The sequence below is a fragment of the Salvia miltiorrhiza genome, chromosome 8 (genome assembly GCF_028751815.1).
Source record: "Salvia miltiorrhiza cultivar Shanhuang (shh) chromosome 8, IMPLAD_Smil_shh, whole genome shotgun sequence".
NCBI classification, from domain to species: Eukaryota; Viridiplantae; Streptophyta; class Magnoliopsida; order Lamiales; family Lamiaceae; genus Salvia; species Salvia miltiorrhiza.
The window spans coordinates 11,437,738-11,462,980 of record NC_080394.1 but is presented as its reverse complement, the minus strand read 5'-3'; the positions used below and the strand labels follow the sequence as shown (position 1 = coordinate 11,462,980).

Here is a 25,243-nt window from a genome sequence, read left to right as displayed (position 1 = left end):
TTAGTACTAACACTCAAGATTTCATATGAAAAAGTATTGAAAATGCACTCAAAATTCTCGAAGTTGTATTCAATAGAAAAGATGAGTGATTACATAGTTGAAGAAAAAGAATAAAAATCCAACATAAACACAACACTATGGAATGATGAAAAGAAATCATCAAACAAATTGCAGTGATTCTTTAAAATCAGAAGAAAATGGCAATGAGGCACACCAACATCAAGACCAGCAGCACCACTCCAATCCAGCAGGCACAAGTCCTCCTCTTCTTCATCTGGCTAGCACGATCGAGCTCCTTGGCCCCGCCCCGTACATCCGAGGCAGCGCTCACCACATTCTGCTCAATATTATTCAAATTATCAGCCTGAGCATCAACCATCACAGCCATATCAAGAAAAACTTGATGCAGCTCAACCAAGCTCCTCTGCAAGTCCTTGACCGCTTCGTCCCTCTGCCGATTCTCCTCAAACAACTCCCCCTTCCCATCAAACACCACAACCCGGCCATCCGAGGTCGCCCTCTCAACCATCCCATCACTCGATTCAACCCCCTGTTTATGCTCTTGCACGATTTTCTCCCTCAAACACTGAAAATCGTTCATCATCTCCTTGAGCTTGATCCTCAACCCATGAGTCACACCGGTTCTTGTACGATCCACGTGGCCGCCCTCTCTGTAGTCTGCAGAGAGGCTGCGATTAGCCACGTTGGACTTGTCGAGGGATTCAAGGCGTGATTTGATGGTTTTGGCTTTTCTAAGGACTGTGACCATGTCGGAGTTGATCTGATCCGTCAGGCCTCGGAGGATTTTGGAGCTTTGCGCGGATTTGGTCTCGTCGTGGAGGTGTTGAAGATGGAGGAGGAGGTTGGTGATTTCTTCCATCTCGGCCTTCACTGCGCCTGCTTCTTCCAAGAATTTAGAAAGGTTCATTTCGTGTGAAGGCTCGAGTTGCCCCATCTCCACATCTCTTTCTACATCCTTCATCGCTTGTTTCTTCAGATCCACATAACTTAGAAACGACTTCGTCATTAGGTCATTCATCTTCCCGCTTCTGCAAAACCCCTCACTAAATAAATTCTTCAGAAACGGAAATTAAGAAAATATGTGGGAATTCTACTTACCACAGAGATGAAACTGGACAAGAAAATATTATTTGTTGGACGCAATTTCTTCAAGATCAGCCTGTAACGATTATATCCAAATCAAGGAAGAGAGTAGACGATGATGATACCAACCAAAAACAGAGTGCGAGAAAAAGAAGAATACTTTGCAGTTTGTATCAAGAATGAGGAATTAGATGAACAACCTTTTCGAAGAGAAGAGAACTGGAATCGCAATCTGAGAGAAGAGAGTTCAAAGGCAAGGGCGGTGCGTTCCGTTGGAATTTTCTAAATTTAAATGTGGGAACGAAATGAATTATTTAGTAGCCGTTACCATTTTCGGAAATGCCTGTTTTGCCCCTTAGGAAGTGGCCATAGTAGAGTAGTACTGTAGTAGTAATTTTTAACGTTACACATATTGAAAAAAAATATAGATATTTCGGTGTTCAAAAGTATTTGTGAAATATCTTAATTTCCTAAAGCATTAATAGATTTTTTTCATATCGCAGCATAAAGCCTTCTTCAATTTTTCGGGTGAAATTGTCAGCTATCCAAATACACTCGTGAAATTAATAATGAGTATAACTTGGCAGATTCAATACAATGTTCTTTAGGGAATTTTCATGTTGATACATGGATGTTCGTTTCATTTCTGCCATTCAACTAAATCAGTTGATCAAGTCTTCAACGTAGCCAAAAAAGTTAAACGTTTTTATAACAGCAGTAATTAAATTAAATAATTATCAAAAGTCGGTACAGACAAATAAGTAACGCAAAAATTTCAACAAAAATGGAACCCCACTTTAAACATAGGAATTCTTGATCCCCGGCATCTAATATGGGTGAGAGCTTTCCCTTTCTCTAAATACTTGAGATTAAAACTCCTTTCTCTACCTGGATTTGGTAAACTTTCCCTTTCCTTTTCCCGAACCCTTGGTAGACGACCCTTTACCTTTCTGCTTCCCCCCCTTCTTGTCTTTGCCATTTTTGCCCATTCCCTTCTTCCTCGCATCCTTTTTCATTCGTCGATCAACGACGACCTTCCCCTTGCCACCCTTAACTTGGACACCCTTCTTCGCTACCACATACTCCTTCTGTGGTTTCCTTGTTGCGGTTGCCTTCTTGTAGAGGGATTCTATCATTCTTCCCTTGGAACGATCGGATATGTCGGCCTGATCTGATATAGTATTAGCCTTTTTCCGGACCTTCTCTAGTTTCTTATAGGCAGCTCGTTTCTTACGGGCTTTGGCTTCTGCTACCTTCTTAGCAGGCCGAGCATTGATTTCTTTAAATTGTGCTTTCATTGCAGCTATCTCTTCCTTTGTCACGGGTTTGACTGGCACACGATGCTTCTTTTCCTCATCCAGGAACCACTTGGGCAGCCCATCATCGTGAAACATGTACTTGTTGTAAGCATCATCTATCATATGTTCCCTCTGCTTCTTCGATAGCATCTTTTTAGCACAAGCCAGTATTTCTGCCTTTGTTTCAATGCTATCATCATCGTCTGACTCATCAGATGAAGAATCATCTGAATCTGTAGCTGGGGCAGGCACTACTTCAAAACCATCATCTACCTTGTCTGCCTTCTTCTGACGAACACGCTGCTCAGGAGAAACTTCTATTTTCTTCGCTGAAACTCTGGGGCGTTCAACTGGCAAATCAACCTGCATTTCATCTTCACTGTCATCATTATCTAATTTCTTGTGTTCATCTCCATCCATGAACACATCCTGACTAAACCATTTAGCTGCAATTTCCTCTTGAGTTGGTGCATCTTCTGCTAGTGGTACCATGAGAGGATTTGCTTCACGATCGCCCTTTTCATTGTCCGAGTCTTGATCCGAATGCAACACTGTATCATCGTCACCCTGCATAACCAATAGCAAATGACTATGTGCAACTGTAAAATACAAATCTATGGTGGCTTGTATGCCATCTTTATATTGTAAGCATAGCATGTGAATCATCGTCGTGAAACTTAAATCATATCATGGACCAAAAACAAGTTTTACATTGAGAAGAGCAGAAACAAGCATATCAAAAACAGAAATGATGTGAATTCCACATCTTACAAAGCACTCAAATAGCAAATTCACAAAAATCACTGGTCAGTAGGTAGAGGGGCAGGGACATATTGACAAAGAGGAATAGAGGGAAGATCTAATCCAAATACCTCCAAGAGTTGATCATCCTTGTAATCTTGCTTTGACCGCTTCCTCTGTTTTGAACTTCCATCTTTTTTAGTCAAAAATCTTTCATATGCTTCATCAAGTAAGTTTTCCACTTGTTCATCGTACCTGAAAGTAGAATCAATCATTCCGTCACAGGGGTACGAGTTAACTGGGACATTCAGTTCAATCGTAAAATGGAGCCACCAAAAGAACAATTACCGCTTTCTTTCCTCCTCAGAATCCAAATCACTATGTGAGCTTTCTTCAGTATCATCTTGGCTTTCACTTTCACTGTTCCCAACTTCACCGGCATCATCATCAAATTCATTATTATCAACAGCCACAAGATCTTTCTTCTCCTAAGTTGCATAATCAGGAAAAAATCAGAATGGTTCTAAACTGAAAAAAGTTAAGCTTTTGCAAAACACCCAAATGAAAATCACTTGTGTAACAGACTACCATTCTTTTTGCACCTGAGTGTGTATTTTTCCCATTTTGTTTAAGAGTCGAGGGAGATTTCATGATTTCTTATAATAGTTTAAGATAAAATGATGGTCCAAGGAATGGCGCTAACCATAAGATACGATTGCGAACTTAAGATAAAGATGGCAATGGATGCGTGTGAATGAAGTACCTTAATGGAGGATAGAGAAAACAGCTCCATATCAATGTAACCATCTTCAATTGCATCCATCTGTTTCCCTAATGCTTTCCGAGCTTTGTCCTGAAAATAGGACAAAAGAAAATTAAGTCACAGCTAAAAGACCTCCGGGTGCAATATAAGGGTAAATAAGGATTAGAAGATGTCCAAACTAGGTAAAGAAAATGCAATATCACATCAGCAATGGAGATCTTTACAAGTGTATAACCATAGGAAATGTAATATTACATCAGTTGTACACCATTGAGTGATATTTATTCTATAACCTAATTATAAGCCACATATGATCGCATAGACAACATAAACTATGCATAACCATTTTTGTATCAAGTTAAAACCTTATTTAGGGTAAAATTACTACTCTGATTTTACCTGGCAACAGATTAAAAATAGGGCTCAATATATCATACTTCTTCGTCCTGTTTACAAGTAAATGATGGCAGTGCATACTTATATTTTTTATGCCAATAAGTGAATAAATAAAGGGAAGAAGTTCAAGAACCTTGGCTAGTCTTCTAGCTATAAGTTTCTTTCCCCTTTTCTTCTTCCGGTCCATGGCATTAGTTAGCTCTTCCATTTCATTAAGTAGTTTCTCATCTTCATCAATCTTGCTCTCTTCTTCAACAGTGGAGGGAGCAGAAGTAGTCTTCTCGGATGGAGAAAGAGCTTTCCGCATAAGTATGCGCCATCTGTATGAGCAAGGCAAACCATTCATATAACAGAAGCTCAGGAGAGACACAAGTAGTCCACCTATTAACAAATATTTTGCCATACACAGACTTACTTTAGAAGATGCTTAAAGTCTTGCTTCCCTAAAACACGTAGATCATCACATAGAGCTTTAACCTGTCCATTGTTTTACAATACAAAGCAATACAACTGTCATATGATCATTTAATGATATTATAAGGGGTAAAAGGGTTTTCAAAAACTAACAGTTACACATACCTCTTCACTTGTTTGTGTATGATCTTTTAAAGGCAAAGAATCAGGATCGTCGAAGGTTATAGAAGTGACTGAACCGAGGATTTCAAGAGGGTTGTCAGACCAAATAAACTGAGATGCTGTGCTCAACTTTCTCAAAGTTGTGTCACCATCCTCATACCTGCAGATCAGAAAACATATTATAAAAATTGACAACTAACCATGGGCATCAATGCACATCTATACAAAGGTCATAATCTCCACACAAAGGCCATGCAATGGAACAACAATGCATGTAGAAACCTTATCTGGTGAGTTACAAAACAAAGGTCCAAATGGGATTAATTAGGATAATAGCGAGTCCACATATTTATAGAGAACACTAATGTCCGCAAAAAAATAATGATTTAATAACGGTAGCATATTCTATTATAAGGCAATTGCTCAGCTTTGGCAGCATAAGATGAGATCAAAATTACCCATCACGGTGGCGTTTCTGTTTTGTCCCTCTCAGCACATCCACAACCTGGTAATGTCAATTGCATAGGTATGAGTACCCTCAAAAGAAGTCAATGCAGAAGAGGATACAGCAAAACCAATCAAAGAAATGTCCAATTACCTTTGGAGGCTCCTTTCCTCCCTGAAACAAATGCTTAAAGTCCAGAAGTCGAGGATCAATCTTAGAAGGTGCCTTATATTTAAGGCCTAGAACATAAATTTCAGCCGATGCTGATCTACTAGCTGCAGGTTTGTCTACTTCAACCTTTTCAAATAGCTGCAAAGTACATCCCAGCTCACAGAATGTCGTGCATGAAAAGTACAATTGTGCTCGTATGAAAAATTAGTACCTGTCTAAGGCAATACAACACGGCAGTATAGTCTTGGGACCTGAATACCTGCCAAAAAAGATAACAGAGAGAGAAGTAAGAATAAGTTGTTTTGATCTTATTACGAACAAGAGCAATCCCAACGTCCAGAAAGACACAAGTTTAATAGCTATGTACAGAATATGCAATCCCAAAGAACAAGAGCAACACTAATATACGCACATTTCCTTGCAACTCGATTCACAAACACCAAGTAATGGTAGCAGAATTTTGAATATAATTAACCAATAAATAATACAGCAAATACAAAACAAAAGCCCAAATTAATGATCAAAACACAGTTCCTTGCAACTCAACTCACAAACACCAATTAATGGTAGCATAATTTTGAATATAATTAACCAATAATAATTCAGCAAATACAAAACAAAAGCTCAAATTATAGGTACCTTGGTGACAAAATTTCCTTTAGGGGCCAACAACTCCGTGGCAAGCTTCACGGAGTCGATAACCAAGGCGTTCTGGCTGGTGGCCTCCTTGGCCCAGGCGCCGCCGACGTTGGGCGAGCCATCGTGCAAGACGAGGTCGAAGGCCGAGCAAGCGTTCTCCGCCATGACCCGCTTGACGGCGGCTCTGCACTTGGGGTCGGTGATATCCTCCTGCAGCGAGACAGCGCCACGTACAGGGCGAATGGGATCGAGATCGACGCCGACAACGAGGCTGCCGACGGGGACGCGCTCGACGCAGACCTGCATCCATCCTCCCGGGGCGGCGCAGAGATCGAGGACGGAGCGGGAGGAGTTGAGGAAGCGGAATTTGGAGTCGAGCTGAACGAGTTTCCAAGCCGCACGCGATCTGTAGCCGTGTTCCTTGGCGAAGTGGTAGTATTTGTCCAACCTATGCTTTCCCTTCACTTTCCCCATCTCTCCCAAAATCAATCAATCTGCTCCTCTCCTCTCTTCTCTTCTCTTTGGGTTTTTTATTTTTAGGGTTTAAGCGGGGATTACCAAATTACCCTTTTTCTCTTTTCTTTTTCTTTATTTTGTTGGGCTTGGTCACATTTTCACTGGTCTTTTTTCGCTACAGGGACTATTACTTATAATTATAAGCCCCAAAATAAATAACCCTGCGTAGCCCCCAACCAAAAAAATCAAATAAATAAATCACTTCCTCGTCACCATTAACATTAACATTAACATGCTATAAGAAGCACTATTGCATAACCCGCCGAAATTCGACCGGAAATTATTTTAAATTATATAATTATATAAATATTTATTTATATAAATTATTTTTAAATTTATTTAATTTGAGTTAATAGAGTTGAAATTATATTAATTTGAATCATATTCCTCAATTAAATGTTAACATTTTGTTAGAATAATAAATATTTTTTTATATAAATTTTTATTTAATAATCATTTGAAAAAAGTTGATATTGAAGATTTTATTTTATTTGGGTATCATTGATGAGACCATGTTTGTGCTCGTTTTTTGTGTCTGTTTTAGGTCTAGCTAGAGTCTTTTTCCTTTGTTTTGCTAGAGTCAGTCGCCTGGGAGGGCGTAGTTCCAGGGCAGGCTCATTCTTTGGGCACAACATGCTTTTAAGGCATAATGCTGCTGCATTCTGCGAAAGAGGCATGAGTTTGAAGCAGAGGAGTTTGGGGCACTCAAAAGCTTGTTTTGAAGACCAAAAGTCCGAGAAGCAGGATGTTGGGCAAATCGACCCTTTTGCCCATAAGTACCGCGCGGGATTCAGTTGCATCAGAAGAAGATTCTGGGCATAATGCGACTTCGGTTCGGGGAAGACGTGTGAGCACAAATACAAAATCGATTGGAGTTTGCAGCAGGTTACAAAAGCTTAGATAAAGTTTGGAGTTGCTCAAGGCAAAACCGACCCATTGCCCATAAGTACCGTTCGGGACCCAGTTACACCAGAAGATGATCGTGGGCAGAAGGTACAGACGGGGCAAAGAAGAAGAGTGCAGAGGATGTAGATAAGGAAAGAAATCCAAAAACCTTATCCCTTGAGGTTTGGATAAGAACAAATCAGCCTCCAGATCTGGATGCAATCTCGGGCAGAAGGAGCCCTAATTCCAGCCCACGCCTTTTGGGCCCAGCTTGCGCAGCCTTAACTCATGTCTATAAATACCACATAGCTGTGAACCATTCAGGAGAGTAGAGATAGTGGAGGACGAATTTTGAGAGACCATTGCTGTAGTTTTACTTTCCATAGTTAGGTAGGAGTAGTCGCCCCTTATGGGCATAGCAGTTTAATTTTCTGTTCATGTTTTCTGCGGCACTTTTGGCCGTAAGTACCCTTTTGTCTTAAGTAAGTTTCTATTTCAGTTTTTACTTTATGTTTTCTTTTATGTCTTTTGCCTTTGTTATTTACTTTATGTTTGGCTAAGTTTTATATTCTGATTTGGGCAAGATGATCTAAGCATGAACACTTAACTCGAGAGGTCTAATTTGGGCATAACAACTGTATGAGCATATTCCCGATACACTAGGTTTGATTCCAAAAAGGTTGTAACAACTTGGTTAATTAATTGGTCACTAGTTAACTAGGGAGTTCTGGCCACAAGTAATACTTTGGGCAAAATGCGAGTTGCCATCGACCTCCAAAATAGTATAACGAGTGTTGGAGCCGTGACTGCTGTGAAATATCGGCGTAAGAGTCAAGTGGGTCTATCTAGTTCTTAAAGCATTCTGGGCAAAGCACAACTAGCGATAGACCATCGCAGAGAGCGTGGATGTTGCCCGGGGTAGTTGATTTCCATTAGCTGACCCTTCTAAGGGATCATAAACTGAAATGATAGATTGGGCGAGGGGTTTTTGCGTGCGTGACGAGTGACAATAGGGGCACAACAATTCTTATGCCTATAACCACTAGTATGCGAGTATAGTGATTTATCTTTGCACCAATGATCGAGTGTCCAGTTCATGTTTAGTGATTCAAACCCAAATCAGAATTGTTTTGTTATTTGATTTATCTACCTTGTTATTTCAGTTTTAGTTGGAAACCCTGTTCTGCCCATAAGCACGTTGTGGTCAGAACACTGCAGGATACAAAACCTTTTTAGTGACACCCTTGCAGGAGAAGTTACTGCTCAGTTCCCTGTGGATTCGACTCTGGACTTACCACTAGCTAGTCTAGTTGTGGGCACAAGATATTTTATTTGCGCGAAGCTCAAACGACAGCTTCGTCAATCATCTCGTCTGAACCCGGTAGGATCATATCATCATCTAAAGTTCGAAAGAAAGATGATATCTAATGTTTGAACACCAAACTTTTGAGCATCATCTCGTCTAGATCTTAAAATACAAAAAAATAAACTTTTGTGCGTCAATTTTTTTAACATCACTATCTGAAGCTTTTAAAATCAAAGCTGACTTGTGAGATTGTATGATTTGGAGCTTCTAACATCATAACTAACTTGTAAACATCATTTTGTATGGAACTTGAAAAAATTTGACAAACTTTTATATGCATTATTAGCTTCAAATATTATAATTGGGTTCCAAGAATCATCTTGGTTGGAGTTTGAAAGAACAAATTTAACGTGTGAGTATCATCTCATTTGATTTGCACTTTGAATGGCCACAACTAAGTCGAATTATCTTGACAAATTTTTGTGCATTATTTCATGTGGAGCGTGAACATTATCTCATATGAAGTTTGAAATATCATAACTAAGTTCTGAAAATCATCTTGTGTGTAGCTTAAGAAAGTTTATGCGAGATTCAAATTGTATTAATTTATTTAGTAATTAATTGATAAATTTTCAAAAAAAATCTATGTTGAATCCAATTTTTTTTTAAAAAAATTTATACAAAATATATTATTTTATAACCAAATTAAATTGAAGAAATAATTTACTTAATTACACCAATTTATTTTTTAAATTAAATTAATTAGATTGTGTATTTATATAAATAAATTTGGTCAAATTGAATTGACAAAGCAATTCAAATTGTATTAGTCTCAATCATTCGGCCAATTAAATGTAGATTTTTAATTTGGAGAGCAAGAGCTTCTTCTTGTATAAGTTTTATTTTATTTCTAGTGCGTAACCCGTTGAAATTCGACAGGAAATTATTTTTAATTATAGTATGATACTCCCTTCATCCTCCAAAATTATACATACCTTTCCTTTTTGGTACGATCCCCAAAATTATGCATACCATATTTTAGACACTACCCCACATATAATTCTTATAATTTTACCCTTTTAACTCACACTATTTATTCATAATCTAGTTAACAATACCCTCACTGTGGAACTATTTTTCCACTATCATTACTACAAACTTCCATGCATAATTTTGGGGGACGGGGGAGTATTATTTTTGTATAAATAATTATTTATATATAAATTATTTTTAAATTTATTAATTTAAGATAATATAGTTGAAATTATATTAATTTGAATCATATTGCTCAATTAAATGTTAACCTTTTGTTAGAATAATAAATATTCTTTTTATATAAATTTTTATTTAATAATATTTTGGAAAAATGTCAATATTGAAGATTTTATTTCATTTGAGCATCATCTCATTTGAACCACCTTGTAGGATCATATCATCGTCTAAAGCCCGGAAGACGACATCTAATGTTTGAACACCAGACTTTTGAGCATCATCTCGTCTAGACCTTAAAATACAAAAAATGAACTTTTATGCGTCAATTTTTTTAACATCAGTAAACATCATTTTGTATGGAACTTGAAAAACTCTTGATAAACTTTTATGCATTATTAGCTTCAAATATTATAATTGGGTTTCAAGAATCATCTCGTTTGGAGTTTGAAAGAACAAATTTAACTTGTGAGTATCATCATTTAATTGGGTTCCGATAATCATCTCGTTTGGAGCAATTCAAATTGTATTAGTCTCAATCATTCAGCCAATTAAATATAGATTTATAATTTGGAGAGCAAGAGCTTCTTCTTGTATAAGTTTTATTTTAGTGAAACCTTATAGAAAAAATCAATGTGAAATGAGGTGATTTATATGAATTCTTCACTCGATTGAGATTATTATAAATTTAATACATAATTAAAGATTTCTAATGTATTTTAACATCATATTCTCTATTGTTCTTTATCTAAATTCTTCATTTATGCATTACTAATTTCATAATTTATCTATTATTATTTATTATTATTATTGACGAAACTGAAACAAATAAAATTTTTAGATATGAAAATATATTTTTATTTCCTATACAAATAAAATGTACGGATATATTTTATAAAAAATAAAAATAAAATTTTAATTATTTTGATAGACATAAAATAAGATTTTATTTTAAAGTAATCAATTTATAGAATTTGTGCCTTATTATTCAAACATGTAAATCAATGACCGAACCCGTTTGTAATTTACATACACATGCATGTCTCAATTCAGACTCAATTTAAAATTGATTTTATTGAAAATTAAGAAGATAAATATTATATATATATATATATATATATATATATATAAATTCACACAGTATAATATATTGCAACATATACATATAATATATACGCTTTTGAAAAATATAAAATTAATAACAAATATACATCTAATCACTAACATTCAATTAAAATCATTTATTGTATATTAGACATGTAAATCTAATTTTTATCGAGATAAAATAAATAATAAAATTTATTAATTTAGATTATATGTAAGTTAATAATAATAATAATATTATATATATATATATACATTTATTATTAATTATATTTATTAAGATTAATTTTTATCGAGATAAAATAAATAATAAAATTTATTAATTTAGATTATATGTAAGTTAATATTATTATTATTATTATTATATATATATATATAGCACATTTATTATTAATTATATTTATTAAGATTAATGAATCTTTATATGGAATGTAATAGTTAAATAATTAATAAATGACGAAGACTATATATGGTAAATTATCGAAATGGGACAATTCTAAGCATGCCACATAGGTTAAGGCTTAATCCTGTTATAAAGAAAATTTGAATCTCTTCTAGTAGTTGCTCTCCGCCGTCTTGTAGATTGAGGGTAATTATTGTTCATAAATATAATACTCTCTTCGTTCATAATATTATTGTCACTTTATGAACGACACAATTTTTTTTAGGGTAAAGAGATAATTTTATTAAGCACACGAACATGGAATATGGAGATGACTCACCACATGAACGGGGGTTCATTCCAAACATGAGGTGCATTGATATCTCTCGCAACTTTTGCTAGGTAATGAGCAATAGCATTCCTATTTCACTTGATATGATAAACACCAACTCCCGGTAAAAACGATAGCTCATTTATGCAGTGGGAGGCTATGATACCCACCTTCGTGATGTTCTTTTCCCGTGAGCTAATCGCGTCATGAACCCGCTTACAGTCGGTTTCTACTCGCCCCTGAGTAAAACCCTCATCTTTCATCAATGAGAGTGCCTCTTTGATCCCCATAAGCTCTCTTTCCTCCACTGCTCGCATGCCCGGAATGTTGATGGACTTTCCCGCTATAAAGTTCCCGTCGTGGTCGCGGATGACCATCCCTAAACCCATGGTGTTGCTTTCTGTAAAAACTGCGGCATCCACATTACTGCAGACCCACCCCGAAGGGAGAGAGTGCCACCCTTCACAAATAGCTCCTGAAAAGGCATTACGGAGCCTGGGGGATTTCCTCAACTGTACCAAATGCCATTCATCGTAGCTATTCTTCGCAGCAAGAACCGATCCAGCGGGGATGGGGTGAGCATGTTTCCACACAGCATAATTTCTATCCCTCTATATTTGTCATAAGATCATGCACACTTGGACTTTTCGAGCATCACCATCTTCTGCAATAATATCGAAGAGGGCCTGCCCAAAAGACTCACATCGATGCTTAACCTCTTCAATATAAGGCGCTATGTTGCTCAGCCACCAACACTTTTCAGCAAAAGAGCAGCTAAAGAATATATGCCATAAGTTCTCAAAACCGGACTTGCAAATCCCACATTCACCACCAACAACCACCCCTCTCGATAAGAGCTTCTCCTTCGTACAGAGATTATTGCGGGCTGCCCACCAGAGAAAGTTACGCACCTTTTGTAGTGTTTTGATGCGCCAAAGGTGACCCCATTGGCCTTGTACAGAAAACGTGGGGTCGAGAGTGAGAGAGCTAGCGAGCTGGTAGGCTGATTTTACCGTGTATTGCCCAATATGGGAGAAATGCCATAGCTGCATATCCGGCCCAGGTATGCCGAGTGGCTCTTCCTTCCTCCGGCATAGGAGCCGACGCCTTCTCTTTGAAGGCCATAGTCTTCCGCCGCCCTCATTTCTAGGGCTTCGACGCGGAATGGGTGGCCGACATCTCCTCCTCGCCGCTTGGACGAGGTTCCTCCTCCAAGTTGATACCGGCCAAATCGAGATGATAATCGTCTCCGCCGGAGAGGTCGGGAACCCAATTTGGGTCGTACCAATTAGGGTTGTGTGGGTCTATTTTTTTTTTCTTGAGAGAATTTGATAGAGTAGATAGAAGAAAATTGAAAAAGATAGGAATATTTAAAGAAGAGAGAAAGAACAAAAAAATTAATCGGCAACAATCGTTTTTTTTCAAAATTTCAATTTTTTTTAAATAGACGCGTGCTCAGCACGCACGCTCTCCAACGACAATCAGGCCAAGCCTGATAGATTAGGTCAGCCTTGAGACGGACGAGGCTGCAGTGAGTGACCCGGTCTCGGGGTGACTCGAGTCTCCCTCTATCGAGTTCCACTGTGGGCGCTCTGATTTAATTAAGGGAATATTTTTAAAATATAGTAGTTGTATAAAGTTACAAAAAGTGTACAACAGGTGGGGACTGTCGGCTTGGTAATAATAAGCATAAAGCAAAAATACAAAAGCCAATAAGCTTGGCTCCAATTTTGTTCTCCTTTTTCAACCTTCCCTCTCTCTCTCTAAAGAGAAGAATTTTCTGTGTCTCCTGCACCTACACTACTACTACTTCACCACATATTCACCGACCCTCAGAGCCACACAATTTGCTTTATTGGTTGTTGCTGTTTGTACTTTTTTTTTTTAATCACCAGGTCCAACACTGTTTCTCAGTTCGATTTCTGTCTATTACTCTACTCTTTCTTCAACTACAATGGTTCAATTCTTGTTTTTCGGGGGCAGATCTTGAGAATCGTGTGAGACGAGAGGTAAATTCAGCAGACGTCTATGATTTTGTTTTAAGATATTTGTTAATTCTTATATTTTTGCAAGTATAACCTTGTTTTTTGCAAGCTGTTTATGTTTACTGCTTGTTGTGGAGGAAATTTTCGTGGTGTATTCTCTCTCACACGCGCGCGCGCTTTGAATTTTGAACTTTGTATTCGGAGATTTGATTAGGAGAATTGAAGATTGCTTCGGTATTTCATATTTCGGGGACTGGTCTGCGATTTAGTGTTTCTTTTACCTTAAACTGAAGCAGGGCTTTTCTGTTTATTGTGAAATGGAAATTCTGATAATGTTATAAGTTTGTTTTGTTTCTAACTAGATCGCGTTTTATGATGAATAAAGATGATATGCTTTCTTCTGTTCTTACTTCTTACATATTTTTAGTTTTGGTAAATTTATGTGTATTATTACGTGTTTTGAGTTTCTTGTTCACTCATTTTCTTTTCCGATGGTTGTCTTCTTTAGTTATATTTTCTGGGCTAAGATTGCTTTAATATCTGAAGGTAGAAGTGCAGTCCAGTCCTTGTGAGCATGTCTAAACAAGCGATGCAGTCGACAAATGATAGCACGAGGAAGAGTAGGGAAAGTGTGCAATCTTATCAGCCTCTTTGGATGGCTCATTGGATGAGGATAACCAGTAGTGCAACAGCAAATCAAAGACAAGATGAGGGTGCTTGTGGGGATAAGGATATTGACCTTGTGCTTAGGGATGATCATATGAAAATGGAGGCTTCTAGGTCTGCCAAAGATCCTCGAAAAATAGAGGGTGATACTGAAAGTTGTAGAATGAGTTCAAAAGGCTTGGGCGCTGATGAATTGTGCAGGGCTAAAATGAAAAATGGCCAATGCCCTGATGAAATTCATGCAAGAAGGTCAATCATTGATCACAACCTTGGTAGTGGCGAAGGCATTAACTGTAAGGGTGGAATTCAGTTATCCTCTGGGGTTCTAGCTGCAGAGGAAAGTTCCTCAAGAGGATATCATTTCTTCAGTGAAGGCACTTCAAAGAAACCTGCCAATGAAAGAAGTTATTTGGCTTCAATTCCTTCTCAGGAAAGATTTGTTACACATATAGTGCCATATCATGACCTTGAAAGATACAAGTTTGACAAAGGGAAAGGGAAAGCTGTGATGTGCCCGTCGATAAGTAGACCTTCTATTGTTCCCAATACTCAAGTTCCAGAGATAGGACAAGAACACTGCCAGAAGCACTCCCCGCCAGCAGATATAATTTGGGATAACTATCATCAGTTGAAATCTGGCCAAGGTTGGCTCCAAAGGATGCAGAAGTGTTCACATAGTACCTCATTGCCTCCGAGTCAATGCATAGCTCCGGAGAAGAATGAACAAAAGGCGTCATGCTATGACTGCTACCCTTTCCAGAATCTCCCAAGCAGTGTTCACAAGACAATGAGAATTTGCACTACTGTGGACTCTATAGACGCCACACCTGGAGGTTTTCCTAAGTTTTCTCAGACAACTCACAGCCTGTTAATCACAAAAAAGACTGATGTCAATGTATCTGGAGAAACTGATGCTTTTAGAAGGTTAATTGCTCAAATGAATGGAATCTCATCCAGTGATCCCTTCCCTGTTCAAGCTAATAAAGGAGTGAAGCTTCAACCAATTAGTTCCTCCAACAGTGAAGGACATGGAAATGTTGGGGATATTGGTATTGGAACTTCTAAGGTTGCTTCAAAGAATGAATCATCAGCTCAAACAGACACTACGGTCATGGACATTTTTAAGGAGAGACCAAATTCCGGTATGTATTCACACTTTTTGTTTCATGATTTACCCTTATTATTATTATAGCTTTTCAAAATCATATTTAAAAGTTGATGTGTTTATCTTGATGTGGTGTTTAGATATAAGTAACATCTATTGTTATAAAATCTTTTACATTGTGAGAATACAATCTTTTTATTAATTGTCTTTTCCTTCCTGTAGGTGTAAATTCTATGCAGTCAACCAAGGTAATATTGCCAATAAAGTAATTTTTTTCTTGTGGTACATTTTAACTCTCCAACATATTGTTACATAATTTAGTTTAATCTTTCATCCAGTGAACTATTTTATGCCTACTTTTGCAGCATGTCTATTGTTCTGCAGTTCTGTGATATTTGCATTTAATAGCATAGGAAGATTTCAGTGTTCAATCCCTCGAGAGCTCTACTTCTTAGAACCTAGATCATTAACCAGCAGTCAATCAATGGGATTTTGCAATGCATATATTCGTATTTGCAGTGTGTCAACTTAATACTGCTATGGTATAGATTCCCACCCAGGGCACCCACTTTAAGTTCTGCATAGCACGGACAACTTAAATATTTCATAGTGTTCCTGTCAAAACAACTGATGAGGGGGAATTTGTGTCTTCCTGTAAATCTCACGTTTTCTTTTGGTGAACATATGATTTTTTCGTTGGCTGTTGAATATTTGATAATTTTGACAGTCCTAACTCCAGTTGTTGCTAGAATTTCCTGGTAAAATATAAATTGCCGCTGATTATAAATCTGTAAGGGGGTGATTATCTTGCACAAACATGATAAAGGTGGAATAGATACCTATAGCACCCTGATATGTTATTTGCTTCAAAAATCAAAGCCCTTTAAAAATAAATGGTCTGCTATCACACCTGTGATACGTAACACAAAACATTTAGATTTTATAATATATCTTACCAAATATGATATTGATATCTAATAAATTAATAGACATCTCAGTCAAAGATATCACACATTATCCCATACCACGTAGCTAACGAGCCTTTAATATGTTAGTGTTAGTGGAAATCCTATACAAATGAATGCCTTGGTTTGAAACTGAGGATTATTGATATGATGATAATATGTTTTTTGTTAAATATGGGAAAACAAACACACTTTTAGTGTTTTAAGTTGTAGAAAAAGAGTCCCTTTGGGACATCCAACTATCCAAGCGATGGACCTCTTCTGTGAAGAGAGAGAAGTCTAGGGTTCCAAGACCAAAGTCTGGACCCATACGTATGCAGATGAATGCATCCTGCATGAAGCAGAAATAGATGATATGCTTTGCCTGGCTTTCTCCAAGATTTCTACTTGTTTTTGCTCAGACATATGTTTCAGAAGCTGGTTTTTACTGTTACTCTCCAAGTATTCTTTCTATCTCGTTTTTGTAAATCTTGTATCTAGAATTACATGTGGTGCAACATAACATTATGGATGAATTCCAGATTCTCAATATTGACAATAATCTATCACCTTGGATCGATGTTGCTTCTTCCTCAAGAGAGGTTGGGCGCCGTTGGACAAGCTCTGGGCTACCAGCAGTTGCAAGTTCATCAGGGGACATGCCTACTTCCTCGAGAACTCAGAGTTTGGAGATGGACATGCACCTGTCCCAAGCTGAGCCGCCTGAACAAAAATCTACTCCAAGTGCCAGATGGATCAAACGTCTCAAGAACTCATCTGATTGCTCTAGTCAAGGCACAAAGACCTTTAACTTGGCTGAAAGTTTATCTCATGAAAAAAAGAGAGTGCTTTTCAGAAGTATACTCAACAAAAGCATCGTTTGCTCGGAACCAACTCCAAAAGAGCACCATGGGAAAAAAACATTTTTGTCAGATGGAAGTGGAAACTTGACCAAGGATGATGAGCACTTCTCACCGGACCTACCGAAGAAGACCAAGGAGTTGTTGCTTTCACATGTTTGGATAAAAAGGTGGCTCTGTAATGGGTCGCAAATGTCCCAAAAGAAAGCTGAAACACGAGTAGTTTGTGAACCACAAGATCTGAAATCTTCAATGGATGACCTCCAAAAGAAGCAGTTCCCCAGCACTGCGGCTATAGCACTGATGGGGAAGTCTATGACTGGTGGTTCTCAGTCGTGCGAGCTCCAGAAGAAGGGCTCTTTGACAGTTTGGAAGACAAACGCTTTATAGAAGAATGCCAACCATATTTGCTTCATGGAGATCCATTCACTTGGTTTTCTATATGCAGAAGATCCTTTGATGAAGCAGTGGTGACAACAGCTACATGCATGCATAATACTCAACTAGACTGCCTCACGGCCACTGCTCATTGAATGCATTTCTGGTGCCTCTTTCCCCAAGTTGTAAGTATGCATCTCAACTAGTGTGGAGACTGTCTTCTTTGGCGTGTGAATTCCAGTTATGTATAGGTAGGTGTAAGGAGTGGGACTAGCAGTCAGCAGCCCATTTTTGTCTAAACTTAAAATGTATGGTTTCTACTAATAAGAGTGCTTTATAAGCTTTTGGTCTCTTTCTCCACCCTATTGTATCTTGTCTTACCCAGAGTCGGCATTAAACAGAGATGAACATGAAGTTTGAGACAATGGTAGAATCATCATATTATTATAAGACAATAAGACATACGATGAGAGAGATATTCAGTCGAATCATTTTGAAATAGGGCTCAACTTTCTCAACTATTGTTAAAGTTACTTGGTCAATGATATGTTGCTGTAAAATGACTTGGTTAATGATATGTTGTCATGGCGCAACAAAACTCCGACAATTATTAGAGCCTTAAAACAAAATAACCGAAATTGCATGTTACCCTTGCATCTAAATTTTTTCTCATTCTACATCTTCAAAATAATTGGACCAGCAAAAGTTAATAAAATCAATCTATGGCTGGTACAATTTCCAAGAGAATGCTGGTTCCCATAAACATGAGATAAGTCATCCCACCCCTCCCCATGGTATTTTAACTTATTCCCTAGAACATGAAATTAACCAAAAACAAAATTTTATTCTTTCTAATAAAACTAACTTTATTTATTTAATTAATAATAATAATAATAATAATAATAATAATAATAATAATAATAATAATAATAATGCTTATTCCATTAACCCCATTATTGCCATAAGAACGAATGTCTAAACCATTCCCATTTAAACTCATGACAACCATCATACCTTATTGGAAAATTCAGAAAAGGAGCTAGCAAGAAATTACATTAGGACATGGGCAGTACCCAAAACAACCAAAAGGCTTTCCAACAAGTGCGCATTTCATTAATATGACCAACCGCAAAACTACAAAAAAAAACTGCAATAACAACAAAAGAGAAACATCACTTTGAACGAATTCAACAATTGTATGCTCAGGTAATAACATATAGTAAAAAGTAGACATCCCAAGCTTAATATCTTCCCGAGTTCAAACACAGCATAAATGCTAAAAGAAAGAGAGAACTAATTTGACAAAACCCATCCAGAGCTACTCGATCCCACGAAACTACACCTAGGTGTTGGTTGCCCTGGTGTAAATTTGCTGGCTTGCATGAGCTGAGACCATTCTGATCAAACCTCTTGCCATCAATTCTCTGATGGCCTTCCTTGCAAGGGATCCACTTATCTGTTACATGAACAATAACAACTAATCAACAAGCATGATCAAAGCAACTTCAGAATCAAAAGAAAAGATAGCAATTACTTTGGTGAATGAGCTAAGATCAACATTGAAAACTTAAAACATATGAAAGAGAAACCCAAAGCACCCACTCAGCAATGTAGAAACGCAATCAGAAAATATCTCCTTGAGGTCCATGGTCAAATCATATAATCAGAAACAAATAACTTTTTAGTCTATAAACAAATACACTTAAAAATAATGTGACAGTGTACTCAAACATGAGACCCTCAAACACTAGACCAACACACTATTGAATTGGGGTAACATATGATCTATTCGAGTAGTTCAATCTATAAGTGCAGCAATAAACAAGATAAGTAAGAACACGAGATATGGCATACCAATACATGCACCTAGAAAAATCTCCAAGATGTTAGAGATGGCAGCCTAACAAACAGGCATGAATTTAACAAACAATGAATAACTATAATCTCCAAATAAACATATATCATCAGACCACAAACAATACAAACAACAAAATTGACAGTATATCGTTACAAGCCCAATACGACTTACAAGCGATGTAAACATTCTACAGAGAACAAAAATAATTGATCTCATATATCATGCAAAAGAACCAACAAGACTATAGTGATCTAATCTACCAGGCATATCAATGATATGATGAAATTACCCTGAGACGATCAGAGAGAACGGATGGAGTGATGAGCTTGTACTTGGGCGCCTCTGTCAGCAGCTTATCGTACGTACCCTTATCGAACAAAACCATGTTGTTCACCTTTTCCTTTTGCTTTCCCTTGCTCCACTTCTGCAATAATTACAATTCAAGCAACAATTCCAACAAAATCAGATATCCATTCAATACGCTGAGTACCAAATCAAAAAGGCACTCAAACGAAAAAGTCGAATAGATTGGCTATAACCTTCTTCTTCTGCTTGCCTCCGCCGGACTTCGCCGGCTTCGATGACGGCGGGGGAGCCTTGTCTTTTTTCGGCGCCTGCAAATCTCAAAAATAAAAAACCGAATTAGCGATCGGAGAAGGGAATTTAGTGCCGGTAAGAGAAGACCGAGGCTGAGAGGGGCGGCGACGTACCATGGCTGAGGTGGTTGCGCAGCGTGTGTGAGGCGGCGGCGGAAATCTGCAGAGAAGGCGAGTACGAAGAGACGGATTTGGCTTTGCGGGAAGTAGTTAGGGTTTTATTTGTAAACACCCCCTAACAGAGTTAGGGTTAGAGGTGGGCCGCCAAAAATTCTTAATGGGCTTTAACCAGCCCACTATTTCCAGTATGATCATGCACATATCAGTTTCAATTTTGGAACCCACCTCTTAATTTAATTTCAAATAGGTTTTATATCATAAAAATATACATTCTCAAATAGATTTAACCAGCCCAAGACTCGTATGTAATAATGCTATAGATGTTTTGGGTAGTTGGACTTTATCATTTTTTAGGCCCATTCTCAAAATTTGACTTGTGTGGAGGGAAAACGTCATATTTTTAGCAGTTGAGATTGTAAAATTTATCATCGTGCTATTTAATTTCATAATTTTATGATTTGATATATAATCAAATATATTTATCATTATTTTTCGAATTTTTCTAATCCTATTTTTTTAACAAGACATAAATCAAACAAAATTAGCTCAAATAATTGAAATTATTAAAGATATTGGGATATTCTAAAATTTTAATTATTTTAAGAAATAATAGGTTAATATATAGTATTATATATATTTAAAGTAAATCTCAGAAATAGTCACAGCTTACCTTGTGAGACAAAAAAAAATAACATTTGATTATTTGGTTTTTTTTTTTTTTTAGATAATTATTTAAGTTTTCTTATTCTCCACGCGTAGTTGTGGGAAAATTAAGGTCTTATACGCAAAAAGAAAACCGGCACGGAGATCTTAAATGGATTTATCATTGATGAATGATGATATTGACGCACGTTTTAAATAATTCTCGATTCATATGATTCGAGTCAATTACTTAATTTGCAAAACTATGTCAAAAAACATGTTTAAAATGAATGGAAAAAATACGACCATTCTGTGTTGGTGAACTTTAAAATTCATGACTTTCAATTATAAATTCATCCATTTTATCGACTAGCAGTTTGTCCAAATAAGTTTATGAAATAAATTTTATGATTTTTTTAGGCCTTGTAAGTGCATCATGGACACTACACACCCCACATGAATATGCCTAATCATATTTTATTGTTGAAAAGATGCTTAACGATTATAATAAAAAAAGACTCAAAAGGAAAAATTGGAGAGCATATTTTTGCAATGGAATCCAACAGAAAAATGTATTCATCCACCGTGTACATATTTTTTTTTTTCAAAAATAAAAAAATTATTTATAACAAAGTAAAACAAGCAGCCACTATTTATTGGTGCAGTTTAAGGGATAAATCTTGGTTAGGGATGGCAACGGGCCGGATCTGGACCGGGTCTGACCAATACCAGATCCAGATCCGTTTTCATATACTAGATCCAGATCCAGATCCGTGGATCTGAAATTTTTGGATCCAGATCCAGATCCGTCAGATCCGCAGGTCCACGGGTCCAGATCCATGGATCTACTATTTTTAAATTAAATTAAAAAATTTCACAAAATCAACAACATCTAATTTCCATCATGAAAAATATGACACAAAATACTTTTATCTAATTACTTTTAGTTTTTATTCTTTTGAATATAATTTATTTATTATTTTTAATTTAGTTAATATTATTAATAAACTAAATATATATATATATATATATATATATATAAAATAAAACGGATCCACGGGTCGGATCTGGGCCGGATCCGGATCTAAAATTTCAAGATCCAGATCCAGATCCGTTTTCAAAACTGAGATCCAGATCCAGATCCAGATCCATCGGGTCCAAAAAATTGAGATCCACATCCGTAAAAACGGATCTGGATCCACGGATCTGGACCGGGTCCAAGATCCACTGCCATCTCTAATCTTGGTCTTGTACAATAATAATTCATAAATTGCCCTAGACTGGCACTCAACTATTTGGATCATCTGCATTGCGCATGTATCTTTTTTGTGCAAGCATATTACCTTATGTCACATAAGAATCTAACGATTTTCAAACAAAAATACAACGAATCAAACAATTTTAAGCAAACAATTAATTAATATACTACATTATCAATATAATAGAGAGTTGATAGTCAATTAATAATAGCAAGTAGGTTATCTTTTACCTGTCTGTATCCTTATCTCTTCCATATATAATGCCTTTTCAGAAGCATATATATACATTTCTCAAAAATATAATGTGTCACGCACATATGTTTCATATTATATTAGAAGCTTATTATCCTGTAGGATCTTAAGATTAAGATTTACCCTAACGTGCATAATTTGAAGATGTCACTTTCTTAATTAAGAGTGAAGTCGCATCCACTTGTGGAGTAATTTTTTATTCGTTTCATCTTCTATTAGGCGATGATCCGTACATATATAAAGCATATTTTAATATTATTGTCAAGTTTGTTATGGCCCGGGGCCGTAACTTGACACACACACACACACATATATATATATATGTATTCAATATTTCCTCATATTTATGAAATCAAGTTACCCAACAGACGTTAATTTTAGTTATATTTGTTTTTCATTTATATTTACGTCTTTGTTTTTTGGTTTAGCAACTTAGCATCCAGAATATTGTTGTGTTTTGTGTAACATTATATTTTTTTACTATAATAATTTATTTGATGGATGATTAAAATATTAGTCTGTGAATATCTATTCAATCTTATTTATTTTTGTATCGATTTAATTATTTTGATTTGTTTTTTATTCATTTAATTGTTTCAATCAGTTGAATTACACAGACTTGATAGATACTTTTGTTCCTAAAATTGTATTGTATTTGCATAAAAGTTTTTTTAAAAAAAATTGTCTATTATTTATCTTGCAATTTTTGTAAGTTGTGTTTTAAAATGTTTTGCTAGATATCAAATATTATGTAAAAAAAAGTTACATCATAAAGACCTACTTTTAAATTCTTGTTTAGGGCCCCACGAAGCACAGATACGGCCCTTCATGGCAATCTATTACTGGGTCAATATGATATACTAATATGTTAACAACTGACTGAAACGATCTACAAACACATTTGCCTATTAGATTTCTCAATAAAAAAAAAGAAAAAAAAGAAAAAAAAAAAAGAGAAGCTTACAGTTTCTATGTCTCACCCACACAATTTAAACTTTGCTGTAGTAATAGACGTGTGGTTCGAGATCTTTGTTTCTTTTTCTTTTTTTGAGATAAAAGATAATCATTGTTGCTTTGGCGCACGCTCTCAAAAAAACAAAAAGCAAAAAAAATTATCTTTTAGTAGTTCCTAAATATTATTATTTCCGTCCTCCGTTCTTATAAAATATATTCAATTTATCATTTTCATCCGTCCTTATAAAATATATTTAATCTATTTTTGATAAGTTTTTCACTTACAATAAAGTGAGCCTCTTATTCCACTCACAATACATTCAATTATTTTATAAAAATTTATAATATTTAAAAGTAGATTTTACGATAATTGATTTAAAATTTATAAAATCTGCAAGGTCTTGATTTGACATTCCAATAGTGGGTGGAGGATTGACCTCCACATGTAGCTTCTCCATTCGATTCTTTCAACCTTTATTTGTATACACTTTTCTCTCTCTCAAATGTTGATGCTTTCTTTCATCTTAGAAGAGATTATGATGATGGTTACTCTTATTTGTTTGAGCCACGAAGATTATAATTAAATTTCAACAAAGGCTATGGATAATAAGTTGTCAAATCAATACCTTGAGTAAATATTTGTTAATAAGTTCAAATTGTTAGGTAAATTTTTTTAAACCTCAGATAATTAATTAACCATATTAAGTATCTACTTACTCATCATTCATAGACTTGAATTGCGCGCATTAATATATGCTCCATAGCTTATTAAGTATTCACATTTGACAAATGTTTCTTTTTAATATTTTCATTGCACGCAGGAAATAGCTTAATCCTATAGACTAGGTTTATTATTTTAAAAGTATCATGGGATTCACGATTCACGGGTCAATTTGACCTATTTTTATATATAATAGAAAAATGAGTTAATCTACGTGCATGACATTCTTAAATATCATTATTTTAAAATAATCTTTTAACTTTCATTCATTGCACAATCATTCTCTTTATATATACGTATATTTTTATTTTTATTAAATTAAATAATGTATGCAAAACATGTTGGGAAAAGTGGTGAATAAATATTCACGAGTGTCAAAATAAATGACACTTGCACAGCGGAACCAGGATAATTCTTTTCCCTCTTGCTGGATTACAAAATGGGATCCAAACCAAGAAAAATATTTGGTGCAAAATATAAGAAAATATGAGACAAGAATTTTTACGTGGAAAACCCAAATTGGGAAAAACCACGAGACCGTAGTCTAGAAATCTTCCACTATGTATATAGTAGGCTTACAAAATTCTCCCTACACAAAATAGGGGAAACACAAATCTCAAGTTTAATAACTTGGAAAACACAAGAGGACTGAGCTACTATTTTAAGAGAGATGAAAAATCCTATGATTTTTCCTCACAATTTTCTTCTCTCAAATGCACTCACCAAACTCTCTCTTGTTTTGCCTCACACCTCTCGCACTTCTGCACATCTCACCTTCTGCAGAGCTCCGCAATTTATAGGAGATTTGGGCTGTCGTATGTTGAAAATAAGCTGCAAATTCTTCTTCCAATTTGGTGGGCTGCAGCTAATTGTTGAACCATCCACTGCAAATGTCAAAAGTTGATCCTCAATGTCAAAAGTGGGGTCCACATGATGTGGAAAGCTCAACAATTCTCCCCCTCCACGTCATGTGGAGATTCAACTAGACCTGCTTCACGTTTGCAGATCTCAAACTTATCTCGGGGTAAGGACTTGGT

General features: G+C 36.2%; 4 protein-coding genes across 6 annotated transcripts; 1 reads left to right on the top strand and 3 right to left on the bottom strand.

The window, feature by feature from the left end:
* Positions 1 to 43: 43 nt before the first annotated feature.
* On the bottom strand, positions 44 to 1,437 carry LOC131000981 (syntaxin-112-like). Of its 2 annotated transcripts, XM_057927135.1 has the most exons (3): positions 1,305 to 1,437; positions 1,120 to 1,180; positions 44 to 1,049 (listed from the first exon to the last, which is right to left on the bottom strand). In XM_057927135.1, the coding sequence occupies exon 3, from the start codon at positions 1,037 to 1,039 to the stop codon at positions 188 to 190; it is 852 nt and encodes a 283-aa protein (XP_057783118.1). In that variant the 5' UTR covers positions 1,040 to 1,049; positions 1,120 to 1,180; positions 1,305 to 1,437; the 3' UTR covers positions 44 to 187. The 2 variants fall into 2 exon arrangements, with proteins under 2 accessions (XP_057783118.1, XP_057783117.1); XM_057927134.1 differs by having other exon boundaries at positions 1,120 to 1,384.
* A 351-nt stretch (positions 1,438 to 1,788) lies between these two features.
* On the bottom strand, positions 1,789 to 6,666 carry LOC131000979 (adoMet-dependent rRNA methyltransferase spb1). The gene is made up of 11 exons (XM_057927132.1): positions 6,134 to 6,666; positions 5,706 to 5,753; positions 5,477 to 5,632; positions 5,337 to 5,383; positions 4,882 to 5,038; positions 4,718 to 4,779; positions 4,436 to 4,622; positions 3,907 to 3,996; positions 3,492 to 3,631; positions 3,275 to 3,398; positions 1,789 to 2,969 (listed from the first exon to the last, which is right to left on the bottom strand). The coding sequence occupies exons 1-11, from the start codon at positions 6,605 to 6,607 to the stop codon at positions 1,989 to 1,991; spliced, it is 2,466 nt and encodes an 821-aa protein (XP_057783115.1). The 5' UTR covers positions 6,608 to 6,666; the 3' UTR covers positions 1,789 to 1,988.
* Positions 6,667 to 13,526: 6,860 nt separating this feature from the next.
* On the top strand, positions 13,527 to 18,164 carry LOC131000978 (uncharacterized). Of its 2 annotated transcripts, none has more exons than XM_057927131.1 (4): positions 13,527 to 13,875; positions 14,398 to 15,659; positions 15,845 to 15,870; positions 17,109 to 18,164. In XM_057927131.1, the coding sequence occupies exons 2-4, from the start codon at positions 14,426 to 14,428 to the stop codon at positions 17,814 to 17,816; spliced, it is 1,968 nt and encodes a 655-aa protein (XP_057783114.1). In that variant the 5' UTR covers positions 13,527 to 13,875; positions 14,398 to 14,425; the 3' UTR covers positions 17,817 to 18,164. The 2 variants fall into 2 exon arrangements, with proteins under 2 accessions (XP_057783114.1, XP_057783113.1); XM_057927130.1 differs by having other exon boundaries at positions 13,561 to 13,875; positions 14,402 to 15,659.
* Positions 18,165 to 18,895: 731 nt separating this feature from the next.
* LOC131000977 (40S ribosomal protein S25-2) lies at positions 18,896 to 20,566 on the bottom strand. Its single transcript, XM_057927129.1, has 4 exons — positions 20,373 to 20,566; positions 20,202 to 20,276; positions 19,952 to 20,086; positions 18,896 to 19,260 (listed from the first exon to the last, which is right to left on the bottom strand). The coding sequence occupies exons 1-4, from the start codon at positions 20,373 to 20,375 to the stop codon at positions 19,147 to 19,149; spliced, it is 327 nt and encodes a 108-aa protein (XP_057783112.1). The 5' UTR covers positions 20,376 to 20,566; the 3' UTR covers positions 18,896 to 19,146.
* Between the last annotated feature and the right edge of the window lie 4,677 nt (positions 20,567 to 25,243).

Coding starts and splice junctions, on each gene's coding strand:
- LOC131000981 (XM_057927135.1), bottom strand. CDS start 1,039: ATGAATGACCTAATGACGAAGTCGTTTCTAAGTTATGTGGATCTGAAG.
- LOC131000979 (XM_057927132.1), bottom strand. CDS start 6,607: ATGGGGAAAGTGAAGGGAAAGCATAGGTTGGACAAATACTACCACTTC. Junction 5,633..5,705: donor TGTTGTATTGCCTTAGACAG/GTACTAATTTTT, acceptor TGTACTTTGCAG/CTATTTGAAAAGGTTGAAGT. Junction 5,384..5,476: donor GAGGAAAGGAGCCTCCAAAG/GTAATTGGACAT, acceptor TGACATTACCAG/GTTGTGGATGTGCTGAGAGG.
- LOC131000978 (XM_057927131.1), top strand. CDS start 14,426: ATGTCTAAACAAGCGATGCAGTCGACAAATGATAGCACGAGGAAGAGT. Junction 15,660..15,844: donor TAAGGAGAGACCAAATTCCG/GTATGTATTCAC, acceptor TCCTTCCTGTAG/GTGTAAATTCTATGCAGTCA. Junction 15,871..17,108: donor ATTCTATGCAGTCAACCAAG/GTAATATTGCCA, acceptor GATGAATTCCAG/ATTCTCAATATTGACAATAA.
- LOC131000977 (XM_057927129.1), bottom strand. Junction 20,087..20,201: donor GAGGCAAGCAGAAGAAGAAG/GTTATAGCCAAT, acceptor TAATTATTGCAG/AAGTGGAGCAAGGGAAAGCA. Junction 19,261..19,951: donor TTCTCTCTGATCGTCTCAGG/GTAATTTCATCA, acceptor TTCATGTAACAG/ATAAGTGGATCCCTTGCAAG.